The sequence below is a fragment of the Struthio camelus genome, chromosome 8 (assembly GCF_040807025.1).
Source record: "Struthio camelus isolate bStrCam1 chromosome 8, bStrCam1.hap1, whole genome shotgun sequence".
In the NCBI taxonomy this organism is placed as follows: domain Eukaryota; kingdom Metazoa; phylum Chordata; class Aves; order Struthioniformes; family Struthionidae; genus Struthio; species Struthio camelus.
In genome coordinates this window covers 19,108,007-19,127,464 of record NC_090949.1, presented here as the reverse complement: position 1 = coordinate 19,127,464, position 19,458 = coordinate 19,108,007, and the positions used below count along the sequence as shown (strand labels likewise).

The 19,458-nt window shown below is 40.5% G+C and overlaps 1 protein-coding gene across 7 annotated transcripts in view; it reads right to left on the bottom strand.

Moving 5' to 3' along the window:
* Positions 1-19,458, bottom strand: part of TGFBR3 (transforming growth factor beta receptor 3) — a 143,572-nt gene that overhangs the window by 20,628 nt on the left and 103,486 nt on the right. For all 7 annotated transcript variants that reach the window (XM_009682539.2, XM_068952514.1, XM_068952516.1 and 4 more), the window contains 7 exons: positions 15,953-16,121; positions 12,848-12,995; positions 7,829-8,018; positions 6,285-6,610; positions 5,384-5,533; positions 3,432-3,563; positions 2,991-3,173 (listed from right to left, as the gene is read on the bottom strand). In XM_009682539.2, coding sequence (XP_009680834.1) covers positions 2,991-3,173; positions 3,432-3,563; positions 5,384-5,533; positions 6,285-6,610; positions 7,829-8,018; positions 12,848-12,995; positions 15,953-16,121 — 1,298 coding nt within the window. The remainder of the gene's footprint in view (positions 1-2,990; positions 3,174-3,431; positions 3,564-5,383; positions 5,534-6,284; positions 6,611-7,828; positions 8,019-12,847; positions 12,996-15,952; positions 16,122-19,458) is intronic.

Sequence of the window (19,458 nt, the reverse complement as noted above, 5' to 3'; positions counted from 1 at the left end):
AAATCTGTGGTTTCAAAACTAGCTACTGTTTAGCAGCATAACCACGCACAAATACAGCCACCTCTTATCTTTTCAAACACATGAAAAACCCAATCCAGATCAAGAATAGTTAGTGAACGAACGCTACTACTGCCTGCAAAGTCTGGGGAAGGGGATGGCGCTGCTTCCCTTAGAAACATACAGGTTATAACAGAACTCTGCGAAAGTCGATTACTAAGTCTTTGTATCTGTTTCAAACTTTACTTCAAGGAAAAAAAAAAAAAAGCAACACACAACAAAAACCCACCCCCAACCAACAGAGGAATGCAGAGGCAGAGTCGAGGTCATGGTCTGATGTGTGGGTGGCATTACTGGACTAGCAGGGAGGAGGCAGACTACTAAAAAGCCATGATTTTTTGTGCAATGATCCTTTTACTTTATTACAACTCTGAAACCCATATACTTTTATTAAAAATAACTATGGCTGCAAACTTCTAGGGCACTGATGTTGTTCCGCTGAACTGAAATAGAAACTACAAATGCCCCAGAGTAATCAGGAAAAAAATTAAATGCATTTTGTAACAAATAAAGCATGCCCCTCTCCATAGACAACAGGAGCGTTGTGCCTAACCATTAACAGTGCATGACAAAAACAGTTCCACAAGAAATAGTTTTCTTCTTAGAAAAAAAAAAAGTGCCTTAAATATGTACCTAATCCAGATGTACTGCATGTATATTTAATGAAGAGTCTGCCAAATTGCCCTGTGGTCTACACAGACATTTTTGTTTGCTATGAGTTGTGTACAGAATAACGGCATTTGCCTTTTTTCCTCTGAAGTGAGCAGTAATCAAACTGAAGACAAAAAAGATGGTCTGAAGCATTTAAGCCAAGAGAGACCATCTCCCAAAAAGAACAGAAATCAAGAGTGATGAATGAAGATTAAGCCACAGATATTGACAGATACAGGCTGATGGTGTAAACTACTTAAGGAAAGGGGATTACGGCCATGAGATTATGCCCTAAGTAATTTATTGATCCAAAAAGCAGATTTTTAAAGAACAAAAGCAAAACAGAAACAAAAATACAATACATTGTTTGTATCAGTTAAAGATGGAATCACAGAAATCTAGATCTGAGACAAATTTTCCACTGTGCAAGCAGAAGAAACAGGGGAAAAAAAAAGAAAGACAAATTTGTGCCAGGACAGGTGATGAAGAAATTAGAACATCTGTCTGAATAAACAGCTCCAGAACCAGACAAATCCAGGGGGCTTGGAGCCAGAGGGATTCATCCCAGAAAGCTGAAGGAACCAGCAGTTTTTGTCCAAATGAAAAAATCATGTGTCTTTTATAAACATATTCTTAACTGATTGTGACATACTTCATTTTTGCTTCAACTTTATTAGGTACTTTTTATTACAGCATTGTGTAAAGTCTTTTAGGTAGAGAAGGGCAGGCAACTAAGTATTTATAGAATGCAAAATATACTACCATCAACTGAAACTTCCATTTGAACATTGTTTCCAAATCTACTTGCTGTGGTAAGAGTGTTAGAAATATGTAATCTCTCTAGAGAGGGCTTCACTGATGATATGGATTTCTTTTTAGCTCCGAGGATACCATATCAGCAAAGTGCCTGTGATCTCTCTTATCATCGTTTAGTTAATATTTTACGCACAAAAATGCAGAAGAAAATGAGCAACAACAAACCAAAGACTTTCATAGCCTATCTGCCATCTAAAAGCTCTGAAATGAAAACAATGATTTTTTTTTTAAAGGCAGAAGCAGAAAACGGCTCTAGTGAAAGACAGCTACAATAGGGCAGGGATTGTGGATGGGGTGGGAGGAGAAAAGGATCTGGAGCTCTGACACCCCCGTTCACACCTCTGCTTCCATCATGCAATGCATCTTGGCACTGCATATAACATTATAGAGACTCAGAGAAACTCATGCAAAAACTACTGTGCATGATGAGTTCTCAGGATGAATCTTTATGGTCGTTCTTCGTCCAGAGAAGCAGAAACCTTTTCACTGGATAGAAAATGAGAAAGAGCCATAACACACTGAAACAATGAAGAAAACTGCACTAGTGTCAAATGAGCCACTATGCTTATCACGTGCAATGCAGGCTCACAAACAGAAACTAACTTGGGCATGCGAAACATGACACAGCACTATTTGAAGGACAATATACCCATTCGCCTGGCCTTATAAAGCCACTGCCAACTACTCCTTGATTTCCCAATCCATAAACTGATGATAATACTTCATTGCCAGTGTTGTATTTATTAACGTCTACATTATTTGAAAAATGCTAAATTCTGTTCACATGACTAACTTGAGAAACACTGACTGTATTTGTTGCTATTCTCCAGATTTCATCATGTACTTCACACTGCAGCACCACATAGAAACATTACCTAGTCTAAAAGGCACTTAAAGTCAACGGTGCCTGTCTGCTGACTTGGTTGGGCTTTAGCCAAGGTCATTAGATCGCTTGTAAGAGAGCACACACAAGCATTGTCACAGGCATTGGTAGGCAGACCAGAGAGACCCAAAGCTGTATTAACTTTGTAACCTGGGAACACTAGCATGTGAGAGGAAGGCACTTGTAATTGTTTCTTGCACGTCTACATCTTTCAGATGAGGTTCAGCTGTCTTTCTCAATAGAATTAATTCTTAACCTTATAAAATTAATTGTTCATCACTGAATACCAGCTCAGAGCAAAAGTTCAGAGATCACCTTAAAGTCCTGCACTGAAAAGCAAGAATGAGAGACTGACCTTGTAGTTCAATTTATCCATTCTACAGCAATCCTTTGGTTTTGCCCCAAAGCATCGTCCTGCTTATTATCCCCCAGTTTCCCTCTTCTGCAGCCACTAAAGAACATACCTGCCTGCTAAAGGCAACTGCACAGTGAGACCTTTCAGCTGATGAGCACAAACTTAGCTCAGGTTGTATGGCCTTGAAAAATGTTTCTATTAATTTGAAAGCCTCTTCCAGTTATTTACCTCTACATATATTGGCCCATTCTCAGCAACAGAGAAGAGTCCTTGGGAGGGAGCAAGGAACAGATCTGTTTTGTACAGCTCCATGTTGAAGGTCACATTGGCGAAGTGTGGTTCAGGAGGCCAGAATATGGAAGGATTAAAAAATGCTCTGTCGTTCTCCGGCTGGTGTAGCGTGCAATTAAACTGAAATCAACAGAACAATACAAATATATCCTGAGTCAGGAGTAGCAGCTGGATAGGGACAAATTTGGAGCATATAATATAGGCCCACCCACACTCCATCTACTCTGTGCAACTCTTCAATGGGGTCACAAGGAACAGAAGTGAGAAGAAAAACAGTAAAAAGCAAATTACTTTCTAAATAATTAGTTTAACTTCTATGGCATGCATATTACAACAGGCATTTCTCTATTGCCAGGTGCAAAACCAAGAGTAACATACCGCTATTTCAGGCCAGCTAGAAAAAGCAACATCTCCCTCATCGGCATCCCCTGGAAATCCATTATCACCTGATTCCATGTCGTCATCATCAAAGCCACTACTCTCAGCTGGTGATGACAGCCGAATGACAATCTGCACAAAAGGTATTGCACACACACACAAAATTAGGTGCTGAGCACTCTCTCTTCACAGTTATCATCTTCCTTCTTCAGAAAAATGCAAAGGCCTAAAGAAGTGAGTCAACTAACCAGATGGGGAAAGTATGTCTTAAACAGCCCTGTGCTGAGCAGGCAAGATTCATAGGTTATACTTACAGAACACCCTTTTTTTTTGTTTCCAGATGTCAGAACTAGCAAACCCATAAAAACGTTCCACTCAATGCAAAGGCAGTCTAGGTACTGGCATCTAAATGAGCACTCCAGCAGTCCCATCCTATTTCTGGTATCTCTATAACCAACACTGATAAAAGAATGGCTTTCCAAAGTGCTTTTTTACACCTTATAGCTTTCGTTGATGCACTCCAGAAAAATCATTAAGTTTTAGAGTCATCAAAGGATTTTCTCTTCTGTTTTTTTTTTATGATATATGCCCCAAATCATCATACTCCTTTCTTTTTTCCTTTATTTTTCCCTTCTTGTTTTCCTCTGATCTCCACTGAACTCCTTTTTTTTTTTTCTCTCTTCTCTGCACACTTCTTCTTTCCATTTCTTCACCTGACATTCCCCGTTCTCTTTTTCCAGTGCTCTGCACTCTGCTTCTCTATATCCTGCAGTTCCTCAAGTGGTCTCCCCTCTTCCAAGACTTCACTTTTGTTTTCTTGAATGTAGAGCAACTGCTAAGAAGTGACATATACACTCTTTGGGACCCCTCGGTATGACTTTTATATATCAGCAATGATGCTCCCAAAATTCTGAAAGATACTATACAAGATTCTGAGTTTAAGTAACCAAGACTCTTCAAAGACCTGATGGAAAAAAGGAAAAAGAGGAGGCAAATACCAGTTTTGGTCCAGGCCATAATATAAAATAGGGACAATGACAGTATTTAGCTCCAGACATATACTATTGTGTAGATCAGGGATGTTTTAATCCAGGGCTTTGGTATGGGACTCTATCTCTAAAGTCAGGTGCTACAGACTTGCCAGTAAGGAATAGTTTTAGCCAGGAGGTAAGTTCGGATCAGATTGCCTTAGCTGTGTCTGGGTTGGACGACAGACTTTCCATCGTTTGCAAAGGTTACTTCTATGTGCTGAAAAGTATAGCAAGACAAACATGTCATTGCTTCCCAATTCAGCTGAGCCACGATGTAGTCAAGTTCGTAAGCAGGGCCAGCCTGGTGGCAGTCTCTTAGAATTTCAGCGGGCTCCTTACATCATTGCATCATCCCTTACATACAAGTTCTCAGGGGCCCTTCCCCACATACATCAGCTGACAGCAAATGCGAATCCAAAATACAAAACAGAAGCATGCACAGATAATACCTTCTCCTCACCTTTTGAAAGCCTTTTTCTTCCACAATTGTAATAGAAAAAACTCATCTGAAGTAATTTAGCATATGAATTAAATGGCTCTGTGCAATCACAAATCTTTGTTTCTATTGCACCCTGCAGCTGCATAGTACCGCTGAGGTACAGATACAGCAAAGCTGCATAGGGAAAGCAGGTGCAACTTCTCTGAGAATGGTCCCTGAAGTGCAGCTATGCAGTTTTGTAAAACTGTACGACTCCATCTCCTGCTATTTTCTTCGAGATACCATCTGACCACAGGAGCACACTGAAGGTGCAGCCTTCGTACATCCTTGAATATAGGGACTGTAGCTGCAACTAGGTTTGAGCTAGACGGGAAAAGATTAGGATGCCTCCTTTTTGCTAAGACTACAGCCAAGTACAATGGCTTCCTTGTACCACTATGCTGTGCAGCAGAGAAGAAGGCTCCTCTTTGTAAAATACTCACAGAGTTAAAATAAACAATCTTGTCCAAGATATATGCTGTCCGAGTTCCACATTTGTTCGGCAAAGATTCCAAAATGAAATGGGTACCATTCATCCTGGCTTTGCAAGAGTGATCCAGCAGTGAGAGTTCTGTCCTCGTGTAGCCATTAGCCTAAAACAAAGATGCTTTGTGAGTGGCTGGAACCTCAGCTGAAGTACAGTTGTGTTAGACTCTTGCGTAAAGTGCAGCTTCGAACACTTTTTATGACTAGTGATAAGAGGAAGTGAAGTTCATTGTGCTGAGATCCAGGGAGGGTCAATCTCAAAATGCACACGACAGAGAGGGGATAAATGTAACATGGAACACAGAAAACAACAGGTTCATTATTAGTCTACTGACACAAGCTCTGCTTCATCTAAAATGAGCTAAAAAAGCTCTACTTTGTATTGGGCTCTCTTCCACAATGCAAATGGGCACAAGCAACCTTTCAGCTGGTAGACAACAAAGATGAAGACAAAAATACCACATAATGGATGACAGTGGGCCACACAGTTCCACCTTCTAGCCTTCTGTTCCTTTAGCTGCCTCTTCACCAACTTATTCGCGTCTTACACAGCTATCAAAAGCAGCTTCCTTTTACTTTAGAGATTAAAAAACCTGCACTGATGATTGAGCACAGTAGTTTTTGACAGAACCAACGCTGCAAACCTTTTATCAGAAATACCTCTACAAAATAGTGCATTGTTGGGAAGAGGGAAAATGACCCAGAACCCTGGCAAAGAGTATCTATAGCACAGTTTCCCCTTCAAAGTGATTTTTTTAGATGGCTGTAAATCTTAGAATGTTCATTTTCCAATCAAAATACATTTAAAATAGTCTATTAAAAGCTTGCTCACGTTTGAGAATAAGAGATCACACCAACCTGCAGAGAGTCTTTTTCTACAGCTACCGTCATTACTTTGTCATCACACTTTATGGATAGAGCTACATCAGCACTACCCTGAACCTCTTCAGGTTCTTTATGTTTCGGGAGGGAATGCTCAAAGTCACGGTCTATTAATGTGTCTGCTGAATCTCTGGATGGGAAGAGTCCTTCTCCCACTGTGCCATGTCTTCCTCTGTTAATGTGAAAAGGAAAAGCCAGGCCATCACTGAACGTAGGATTCTTTGGGGCAGGCAGCGGGCTAGCATCCAACAATTCTGTCAGCTCTGGAGGAAGTGAATGGACTTCTTCATCATTCATCTCTTCTATAAGCAGAAAAAAAGTGTATTAGGTTATTAGATCCTTTCCCAAAGGTATTCAGAACAGGAACATTTCCCATCTCAGAAGAATAGTATCCAGAAAGCAAGCTCTTGAAGGACATCAGAAGTGGCATCTTTGTACTTTTCGGGTAACTAGACACAATTCGTGCACTAAGGGTTTAGTTGTTTCTGGGGCATCTAATCTTGGCATATTCATTCCCTGCTACAAATCTGCCTTACTAAGAACTGAAAACCAGCTGTGAAGAGTGGGCCTCATCATACACAAAAAGGCAACCACAAAGGTAAAGAAAACATCACAGCCAGTAAATGCACTATTTTAGTGCTGCTGAGATAGCCTAAGTTCAAATCATCAGCAAAATTCTTCTATTACCTGCTAGCACAAATTCAGTCAACTCCGCTATTGCGAAAGTGCTTACATAACTGGAGTGAAGTTAACATGAGAGTTAACTTCAGGCTGAGTGACTGAGAACAGTATTTATACCCTGGTTTGTATACAGTACTGCTCAGTATCGAAGTCTCAGCATCTGGCCCAAGCAGACAATTATCTGGAACCCACAAAAGCGCAACGGATAAAATGAACATGATTATAAGCTTTGTCAAAACAGCTAAACAATGTTCTCAGTGGTCCAAATTCAGAATTAGTGAAAAAACAGATGCAACACCACTGGCTTCAACGTATCAGGACATCTTTACGTCAGCAACGACTTTGGCCAAATAACAATTTTTTTTTATGGTTGTATTTATTCCATTCGCTCAGACTTTTCTGGTGAGCCAATTTTGTCTGTAAACAATTTAAATGTTTATTTAATTGAATTAAGGAAACACTATGTTCATATTTTTGGAAGCCAAAGCTGGATTTATTAACTAACAAAATATCCAGTCATTGAAGTCCTTTAATTCCAGGGAATACTGAGCACGGTTAGCTATAACGGGCTTCCGAGTTGGATGAAGTATAACCATTTAATTCCAGCAACAGTTCACAAACAAATAACACAATTTGCCTAGAATTTTCTAATCAAAAAGCCACAGATACTTTTGGTAATGGGGAAGTATCAGCATCCTTGATAAGGAGCAGTGAAAGTAATATAACCCTCAAGGACAAAACCTCAAAACTGAGAAAGCACTTTTCATATCATCACACTCCCAGGAATACTATATCTATCTATCTATCTATCTTTCTGTATGATAGATCTTCAAACTTACCTATATCTTCAAGTTGCAGATGAAACCTATTAGCAACGGGGGCTTTTGTGTAGGAGGTAACTGGGCTATAGTTATGCTCATAAGCCCACTCGATCAAACTCTCATATGATGAGGGAATATCAGGTTTTACTGATTTACTCATAGTCATGGATCGTTCTGTTTCTTTTCCAAAACCAATACTGTTTGATGTCTGCAAACAAAGGAGGAAAAAAAATAGGATATTTAAAATGGAACAGTGACACTGACTGCACATGATCTGCTGACAAATTTTACTCTGTTATTAACAGCAAACTGAGATCACCTGGGAAATGAAATAAACTCTGCCACCTCAGACAGAACTGCTGCACACATGCAAAAAAGCGTGTCCCCCTCTTCCCCCTCCTTCCAGCCTCTGACAGGCTCAGGCTGTACTAGAGTAAAATAAACCAAGGCACTCGGAAACCGTCAGTTCCTAAATGAGACACAGACATATTTATGGCCATTTCTGTAATGTTACATTTTTTTTCAAAACTGTGCATTGAAGTGAATTCCGAGTTCTAAGACAACTATTTTTCAAATGTTCCCCCTCATTTCTTTCGTCAGTTTAGGGTACAGCTTTAGTTACATCCGGGAAAACCTTTGCTCAAACTAGCGTTACTGAAAAGGGCAAACCGCAGCAGTAGGACCCAAATCACGAAGCAGAGCCGATTCCAGTTAACACTTTAAAATCAGCTGGAACTGAGGGCACTCTGCGCACCACTCAATGGGCCTGAGACTATAAATGTCATATCTGTCCTGCAAAATGTTGAATACGTTAAACACTACTGCACTAAATGCCGAATATAATGATAAGTAAGAGTGCTCAACTTTTGGTAAAACTAAACTGCTTAAAAGACAATATATACTTTCCAGACATAAATAAAAATTGTACTTATAAATAAATAAAAATTGTAACCCACTTAGAGTGGGTTACACTCTAAGTGTTACACAAACACATCGATAGAGCAAACTCAGAAAAACACACTTGCGTACACTTAGGCGTTACTGCTCATCAAAAAGCAGCCATGAAATACATACAGTCAGTAAGCTTTCATTTTACTGTGAAAGTTTCGTAAAATTTCAATTTTTGTTGTCAAAAACTGCAAGTCAAAGGGATACCACAAGCATCTCTAGCTGTTAGAGGGGCAGTCACAAAATATTCACTGGTATTACGTTAAATTGCTTTTAAGTGTTTAAGCATCCTAAATTTAAACTTGTACACACATAAAGCTAAATATGTTGATTTATATATCACATTCTCAACAGTCCTATTATCACTAAAACAATTGCTTTAACAACCACAGAACAAGCTGAACACGCTCGATTCAGGAAAGAGCACTGCGACCCACTTTTCAATGATTCCTGCAACGCGACTGAATTGTACTTTCTACATGTGGATTATACCACTTCAGGCTGTACAACAAACACTTTCATTTCCATGCCTGATTATCTTCTCCATCATATAGGCTGCGTTTTTTTTTTTTAATCTCTAGGTTGGTTTCCTGCAACGTGATCAAATCTTAATCCTCTCCCACTACAGAACTTAAAAAGATTTAGAGCGCTGATCTCTTTTTCCCAGCTCATTTTTGGACGTTGGTCATATGGGCCTTCTACGCAAGGTCAAAAAGTAAGGTTACATTTTGTACTTGACTTCAGAAATACCGCTTTTGAACAAAGAAATTAAAGCTTGAAGGGGGGGGGGGCGCTGATGAAATGGAATAATTTACCTTTTCCTCCCTCATTTCTTCTTAACGAAGAATTCCTACGCTCTATCCTACATTCTTTAAACACCCAAAGCTTCAGAATTGAAGTTAACGGGAATTTTAACTGCAGGTTGCCCAGTTTGAGGATACTGTTACCAGTACTGTTAGCAATGACCAGCAAAGGTCATTGAAGATAAGAAACAAAAAGGAAGCAATAGGTATTCCAATTACAGCGCCTTATTACCGTTTTGTGTCAAATAATTTGTTATCTTTCAGCAGATACAAATTTGAACGTGGTTTATCACACGTTTTCACATCCCCACACAGATTTGACTGGTTGGAAATACTACGCTACCCCAATTTTGCTGGATTTCCCTCTCTGCTTTCCCTTTCTTTTTTTGGGAAGATGAGACAGCTGAATAAATATTAACTCTGATTTTTACTGTCCTAGCTGGCACCTGACCATTTTCAGGGCTTGTTTATACCTCTCCGCTCCAAGTGACCCTGTAAATGTTCAGTCCTGCACTGCCTCAGCCAAACAAAGCTGACCACCGGGGCCGGCAGGAGTAGGCAAACCTTCCTTCACCTGCCTGCCCTGTCAACACCTTCATATGCAACGTATGAAAACAGACAACTAAGAGAGACACCTACTAAACTATTCAGAATGAAGAGCAACCATTTCAGAAATCAGCAGGCACAGTTTTTTCCCATTTAAAGGATGGTCCCTCTAGGTCCTCAAGCTTTTAAAACTTTCACAGATTTGTTCTTCTGTGCATTCCACCTCCCCTGCTCTTGGACCCTCAAAACACTTGTCTTTGAAGAAAATGGAAACTAATAATAAAATTTATCAATCCTTTCTGCAGTTTCACTTCTTTGCCCACTGAACAACCTACACCTCTGCAAAAAGGCACTAATTCTGAAAGAAGCAATGTGAATGGCAGGCAGTCCAAAACCACAGAAACTCGCCTACACTGCGCTAGGTTTGATGTAAGGACGTAAGGCCACAAGCAGGAGCCAAAGACAGCCTAGGAGAAAAGCATTATGCACATATTTCTGAATTTGGATGAGCCTGCACTTCAGTCGTGTAATTATTTTGCCTTAACTACACACATTTTCCCGGGTTTTGGGTCCCTCCTTTTTCAGAGTTTCAAGAACCAGCAAGCTGGGAGATGAGCTAGATCACCCGAGAGGTCTTTTCCATTTCTAGTCCATGAACCTGGGCCTTAACATCTCAGAGTCCTGGGTTTGAGGCAGCTTGGCATTACCCTTTCACTCTCAGGCTGCCGATGCCTTCAAGAAAACTGTGATTTGTATTGAGGGCAAGAAGTTAGGAAAACTGAAGCGCGTGAAACTGATTCAACTAACAAAAAAAGAACGTTGTGAAACATTACCTAATTGCTTAGCAATGTTTTTATGCATTGTCTAAAATTGGGCATGGAAAGGCCTTCAGCTCAATAGATATGAACAGATCCTAAACCCAGAAAGTACACAGGTTTTCATGACATGGGGGTATTTAGTCCCCTCTCCCCCCCGGAAATAAAGTAGATCAAACACACATTCAGAAAGTGAGGCACCGATATGAATGAAGCAGTAAAGGAAATACTCACCACAAATCCTAACCTAAATAAACTAAGTTTTTCACATACTGACATTTCCAAATACAGCATTACTTTCTCTTTTTGTTAGTCTAAATAAAATGTTACCTAATGCCACCCATTACAGCAAGAATAAAACTTAACAGATTTTTACTTATACACACTCAATCATTATTAAAAAGAAACCTTTCAAATAAACCTAACAGTCTTGCTTTGTACACTCAACATAAGTGCAGCACTTCAGACAGTTTTAAATCCTCTAGGATTTCTCTACCTGAAAATTCATCGGCCGTAAACAGGTAGCTGCATGGATATGGTTCCTTGGATAGCTACAAGCATGAAGTGAATTAAACGTACTATTCTCTAGCCTGTGAAAGCAGACCCGTATCGTACCGGCTAAGAGGCCTAAATAAGCAGCAGCAAATTTTATGTAATAACCCAGAATGAAGCTATGAACGCAAACGTTTTTCTTTGTCCCTCTTCTTATGAATATGCTAATCCTGGGCAACTAACCTTGACCTTTCTCTTTAAGGTCCATTACTTAGGACCTACGGAATGACCAGAACGTCCTTTCCCATCCATAAGATCAGGATGTCTCAGGGATCAGAAGGGAATTTCATCATCCGCCTCAAATAATTTTTCTAGTCTATTTTCTGAGCAGCACCGCAATTTGTTTCCTTTTAAATCCCTCACCTCAAAACTTCAAACCCTGCCTCCCACTTTGTTCTCTTGGAAGGTTTAGGTCAAGCAGCCTCTGAGTTCTGCCAGAATTGCCCTTGCACACATTAAGAGCAGCAAGCTATTATGCAAAGTGAAATACAGATAGCTGGGAGTTGAAAGTGTATCTTAAGTTTCTGCAAAACTGTTAATCACTAGGCCACTGGGTGGTCCTGAACAAACATTAAGCTCAACTGTACAATGCACTCTAACCCATCACTTAAGACAGAAATGGGCCACACGTTTATAGGCTGTGAGATCAATCTATTTTTTGTTAGAGAAAGGGAAAATATATTGTCTCAGTAGAAATGGTGTTGAGCCACAGAGCCTGTGCCAAAAAATCATTCCGAATCAGAACTTCCAATTATACCTAAGTACGGTTTCAAAAGTATAACTTTAGGGACCCTGGTTTTAATTTTTTTAAAACCTATTATTTGTGGTCAGAACAGAGGTGAGGTCAATCTGACCAAACACTTGCTGAGGACAGAAATACCGGTGAGGGAGAGGGCTGGAGGCTACTATAATCACAAGCGGAAGGAGCAAACAGTTTCCACTTCTAAGGAGATGTGGGTGGACGCCTTGTATCCAGGATTATCCCTTCTGCAGTCACAGGCATCCTTCCAACTTCTGTGATGAACCTGTAGATCCACTGAGGTAACAGCAAAAAGGGAGATGAACATCCAATTCAGTGTTCAGGGTACATCTTCAACAGAAGTGAAACAGACATATGCCCTAAATCTTTGCACTAAACACCTGGCTTCCGTGATGAGCTGGCCAGTTTAATAGCCCATATGTTATACACAATGGAAAGTCAAAACATATTGTTTCTGTATTTACTCCTTGAAATGAAGTAATAATTCAGAAAAAGCACCTAACAGAGATAACATTCAGAAATCAATATGGTACAGTGTTATATCACGTTCACACAGATTACATACTGTTTGCAGCATGATACCTCACAAAAAAAAAAAAGTGCCTTAACTTACAATCACTTCCAGTTTTCCCTGGACATCATGCGATTTGATAACCCAATTGACAGACTTTTTACACTTGAGGATAAGTACGATGTCTCTGACAAGCTTGGCGCCTGGTTGAGCTGGTTTAATGTCAACGATTATATCCACCTGGAAAGCACTATATGTGGAAAATAGAGAGAAAGTAAGACCAGAATGCCAGAAATTTTCAGCTATCAACCTTCTTCCAATCCATCGTGTTTCCAGTGTCTGGCCAGCTGATTAAAATGCTGGAGATTATCCCAGACAACACAACATGTGCAAAACAGATTGTTACTCCACATATGCTTAAATGATTTTATATAACAATAGAAAAAATACCTTTTAAACAAATAATAGTTATTTGATTTGTCTCTTGTTTACAAAAAGTGTGCTACTCCTTTCAGCTATTATTTGGAACAGGTTAGTTCAATGACTAGCAGTTTACTTTATACAGTAAATACTATTTTCTTTTTTCACTGTAACAGTGTCTAAATGTAGTTGTTTCAGTTTCCTCAGAATAACGGTATTAAAGCTCAAAACCATACCTTAAAAAAAAAAAAGGCAAAAAGACAAAGTAAACAAGTTTAACAATACCAACAAATGCACAGGGAATATCTCTATACGGTTAAACTGTGGAAATTATTTTGCTTAGACTCTCGCATGCGTTGAGGAATTACTATAGTGTCATATTTAGTTTCCAATACTCCTGCATATATACTTATTTTAAAACGAAAAGAAAACAGATGTCCAACCTACTGATTGCTGGAAAATTGATGAACATCCAGATTTTCAAGACCTCAGTAAAATAAGTAGAGCAAATGGGTTTGTACCCATCAACCACATCTCCTCGTGCAAAATATTAATTTAATAGAGAAATCTTTACTTCCAGATGATCTTATTGGACTGTATGTCACAAGAACGTGCTCATTCCCAAATAGCATGTTTCATCTAACATCCCACACTGACACTTTGTATCTTGGGACCTTTTTTTCTCCTGCAGTTACACGCACGTTCTACTCAGCTTCTGTATGTTTCTACGTGGATATAAACTTTGTAAAGATAGCTGTAGATAATACGCGTAAGCAGGAACGAAGCAAACAGAAACCGAAACATTCGTCAATTTTTAAGCAATCCTTCTCCTCTATTCAGGCCTGGTGAGGTCACACCTGGAGTACTGTGTCCAGTTCTGGGCTCCCCAGTACAAGAGAGACACGGCGCTCCTGCGGCGAGTCCAGTGAAGGGCCGCTAAGAGGATTAAGGGACCAGATCATCTCTCCTATGAGGAAAGGCTGAGGGAGCTGGGCATGATCAGTCTGGGGAAGAGATGACTGAGGGGCGATCTGATCAATGTGCGTAAGCACGTGTAAACGTGTATTTAGGAGGGTGTAAAGAGGATGGGGCCTGACTCTCTTCAGTGGTGCCCAGGGACAGGACAAGAGACAACAGGCACAAACTGAAATACAGGAAGGTCCATCTGAACATGAGGAAAAACTTCTTTACTGTGAGGGGGACAGAGCGCTGGAACAGCTTGCCCAGAGAGGTTGTGGAGTCTCCTTCCCTGGAGATACTCAAAAGCCGTCTGGACGCAATCCTAGGAGACATGCTCTAGGCGACCCTGCCTGAGCAGGGGGGTTGGACTAGGTGATCTCCAGAGGTCCCTTCCAACCTCGACCATTCTGTCATTCTGTGAAGTTTTACTAATAACATTTTTTAAATGTTTGCAATGTGATCCTCTGAAAAGTAAATTCTTACCATGTATTCTCAGCAAGCCAAAGCCCAGTGGGCAAGGAAACAGAGGGCTGTTACTGCATAGTGCTGCAAGGGGGTTACAGTGATGTTAGTGCAGAAAAGCAGCTCCGTTCAGGATGGGGTAGTTACCCATGCCAAACAGAGGCAAATCATTTGGACTTACCTACTCACCTCCCACCACTTCTCCACATTTCTTTACGCTCCCAGGGTTGCTTTGCAAGGGAATACTTTAAGCATCCTGCAGTGAGACAGGAAGAGTTTGTGCAAAAACTCTTCCTCTCACCTCCATCTCCCTGGATAATTTCCCGATTAGGGATGGGACTTACCCAAACGCAATTGCACAAGGGGCACAACTGGACAATACTGGGTGTCCAATGACCGCCTGCAGAGAGCAGGATTTTAACTCTCCCTTAACTCTGAGGAAATTGTTCTTTGCGTCTCGCAAAGGGACAAACATCTCGGCCTCACAGCAAATATCTGCTCTAGCAACAATACTGTGCTCCTATGAAAAGCTTTTACAGGTGTGAGTTTCTGAAGCAAACCCCATTCATCTGCTACCACTAAGATCTAGAAGAGAGAGGCCAAGGATGAATGCTTTAAATGTCTTACCTCCCAAGTTCACAGTGACTTTGACAATTTATCTAACCCTAATAACCTGGTTCAGGGAGTTAAATACTTTTCCCTAACCACTGGTTCATAAACTTTTTCTGGTCAGTGGACCACTGCCAACCCTCAGCATTTCTTGCAGATTATCAAACTATCCTTAAACTCAACTGAAAACTTTACAGAAAATACTGTTATATGTGATTCTGTAGAGCAACTGTGGAACATTTACCACAGACTTTGAACATCTGCCGTGGATCACCTGTGACCTATGGACCACACAGTTTGGGAACCAGTGCCCTAGGCCTTGCTGGCAGTTACAGCTGCCTGTGACAAGGGTCAAGACTACCTGCAATATCTCTCTCACCTCCTCAAACAGCGGACTCATTTTAAAGCCTCTATGTCAGATTTTGCCATTTTTCATACATGTTTATTCATAATATTCTTGGAGAAATCCAATTGACCTAAGCAGGATTTCTGCCCACAGAATGGGGATAGCGTATAGTCCGTAAGAATTGTACTTCACAGTCTTGCCCAGAAAAACTAATCCTGGAAGCAGAATCTAATATCTTTACACACTGAAGAACTAATTTCTATTTAAAGTAAAGTACTAAGGTCCCAGCTCTCCTTCTAACAAAGAAATGGCTACCATAATTTCCCTTTCAAGAGACACAGGAAGTGTTCAGCTGTAAATTCAGACTTAACACGCTTAAACAGATTTAACATACTTAGTGGATACTTTACCTGTATGGATTAGAATTTGGAGTGATTAATTCAATGATATGAACTTCTCTTTCTTGGATTAAGTTAGACATAAGGCACCCTTCGGCTGTTTTTGGTTGCAGGTATCCCGCAAGGTAATTTAAAGACAGAAAGTTCTTTTCTATGTTGCATGATGGAGGAAAAACCTGATCTGCAAAAAGATAAAAAAAAAAAAAAAAAACAAACAGTATATGCACCTTTACACATTCACATCTATTTACATACGTTTACGTACAGCATCTACTTCAACGCAGCACTACTTTTTATGATGCAGATCTTTAGACTAAAAGGTTTATTATCCATCATGAGTAGTTACGATAAATCAACATAACGTTGAAAGCCAGATACTTGTTGAAATAGCAAAATACACACTTCTAATTTGAACAGTTTCTATTTATGAATCTGAATATTTATTGAAAGAAAACCCACTCCAAGAGAAATCTCAAAATAGTACTGAAGCAAAATACACAAGCATTTTTCAAAATGAATAATTTATTCTTTACACCTTTAAAAAAAGATTTTTTTCTTCTGAAACTAACTCAGAAAACATTTAAATGAGGTATGATCAACTCCTTCCTTTAGAAAATATTTTATTCTTATTATAAGCTTACCACATTTATATAACATAGAAAGTATTTTCCATTTCCCTACTCAGTATATTTCCCTATATTTTGTGTAGTTAGTCAGGGCTGTGTAGAAATATTGTAGTTCTTTGTGTATGGAAAACTGAATAGATCAAGAAAAGAACAAAACAAGTTCTTGATATTAAGCAAGTCTGATCATAATACCCGTAACTGGGATGAGGAAACTCTAGAGTAGATTTTGGTTTTAATTGCCTAGCTGATCATGAACATTTATTAGCGTACAATGCAGAGCAGAAAAAAGTCACTTGGTATGAAGTTCTCATGCAGAGCCTGTAAAGTTGCACACCAACAATCAGGATTTCCACTGAAAAATAGGAATACTTTGCATTTCGGAGATGACTTTACAAACGAATTACCAAGATACACAGAAGGACTAAGTACCTTGCTCAAAAGCCACGTAAAGCCTTGTAGGACTTGAACTAGAACTCCGCAGCGTCCTCTGAGCTTTGCTTTGACCACAAAACTTTTCCTATTAAAAAAGAGTACCACGACAGAAAGCATGCATCAAATGTGATGCATCCAAAACTGTGGACAGACTCTTAAAAGCCGAGTTGAGGTCACTTTTAGCATTTGCTCCCTAAGTTAGAGCTGAAACGTCACTTGTGTGCGGTACACAACTTTATGGAGAGACCAGAGACTCCTGTGACCCCAGCCCCAGTGGAAACAATTAGGAAAGTTTCTTCTCCTGATCTTACACAAAGCAGTCTTTGACTATTAACCTCGCTTTCTTCTCTAGAGAATCTGTGAAAGCTATATGAAGCTGTAATATTCATACCGCCCAGAAAAGCCCTGCCCTACCATCTGGTACGCACCCTGCCAGATTAGCCTTGAAGGCAGCTGCAGTTCCACCAACTCCTCCCACAACAGCAGAGAATGGAAAATGATCCCAAATGATCTATCCTGAACTTAAATTTATAAATGTATTTATACCTAGATACACAAAAAGATAATAGGTACTAAATTTTCAGCTGCAGTGCTGCAACACATATCACGCTATAAAATAATAGCCTCTGAGTAGTTTGTGGGTAATTGCCGCATGTGCTATCATTAACCACTGCCACGAGCTCGATTCCTGTTCCTGGCGTCTTCGTTAGATGTCTCTGCAACTCCGAAAGCACGACGTCTCCCGCTGCCACCAGCGCCGCCACTCCCCGGACGGGACCTCCACTCCACAGCACGCTTGTGCTCTGCAGCTCGTTGCAACTCTCAGTCACTTAACTACTTGGCACACATATTTACCCACCCCCTAAAAAGGTATTTACCCTTGTCAGTGCCAGTTACCAAGACCCTGGCTGTAACAGAAAAGGAAAGTAGATCTAATTTCCTCTTTCTTTGGTCACTGCGCTTCCCCCCCTCCCCTCCCCTTTTAGTTTAGTTTTCAGGGCTGTTTACTTACGTTGGAAAGAGACTGTACGTGTGTGTAACCAGTTAGAAAGCTTATTAAAGCAGGCAGCAAACTGTCAATTTATGGACCCTACGCTTCTTTCTCACCTCAGAGCACTACCAGTATGGAATCTGACATGAGGCACGCTTGGAATAACGTCAGATTAGGGGCTTTGCTGGGGCTACGCAGATGTCTTGGCACATCGTCCCCCGGCCTGCACCCAACGGAGGGCTGCAAAGCAGCTGGCAGCGGCTTGTCCCTTCAGGGTTCGCCAATCTGCTGGCATTAACACAGCGTATTGCACACTGGGATCTGTAGTTTCTGTGGGCAGCACCTCCATTTTAAAGATGAGGGCAGACACCGTCTGCTCCGTTCTGTACAAATTAGGTGTCACCCACAGGCTCCTGGCTAAATTGGATGGAGTTTGAGTATCCCAGCTTAAAATCATTAGATTTTTGTGAAAAACGAGAGCTATTACTCACGTGTCACTCTCCAAGACAGACACCCTTGGCAAGAGCAGATTAATTCAGCAATAAAAACCCTATCCAAGTGGTGCTTGCCTTTCAAAGCCTGAGTTGGGGATGAGCGAGGTGTGAGGGATTTTCCTCTGCCACTCAGGTGGCTGTTTTTTTCCACACATATTTTCAAGGTTACCAGCCTTTAGCATTAAGGACATCACAATCTCAACTTTAAAACAGCACCCCAGGAAACTTAGTGGTATGGTAGAAGCGCTAGCAGGAAAGCTGCTGCAGGCTGTCTGTGTCAGGAAGGGTGAAGCTCTCAAAGGTACTCGCCCTGGGCACGTGACAGGAAGCAGTGGCCGGCCAAATGGCTAAAAGCTACAACCTGGCACAAAGCAATAACCTATTAAACCTGCAACTATTAAATCAAATAATTGCCGTGCAGCACGGAGTACCTATGCCAGTGCGTACAGGATACAAATTCAGATTCAGGACTAAAGCTTAAACTTCTCCCAGGACAAGAACACAATGTTACAGTTTGTAAACAGATTATATGTGGAATATAATTAATACCTTGGTATGCTATTTTTCAGTCTAGTCATTGTTACGGTCCAAGAGGTTTTTTTCTTATTTAGTTCAGAAATGTGTTGAAATTAACCTCCCTCCAGGCTAGCACATCTGCCCTGGATTTAGTCTGGTGGTACCTGGGTGTGTCAGGCAACGTTTAGGTAACTGATAAAGTCTTTCTGATTTGTTCAATAGTATCTTATTGAAGCATGAGGAATTAAAATGACTTCTGCTGGTTGAAATGTGTACTAGGATCACATTTACTGGAAGCAGCCCAGGCTTGTAAAAATCTGATAAGAATTATTATAGCAACTGCTTTGCCATCTCATTTACTGCACAAACCAAAGCAAGGCAGAGAAGCCTCGTTCTGGCCTGTTTAAGCTTTCATGATGCTCAGCACCGCTGGGGTGGCCGATGAGCTATTCTTCCGTA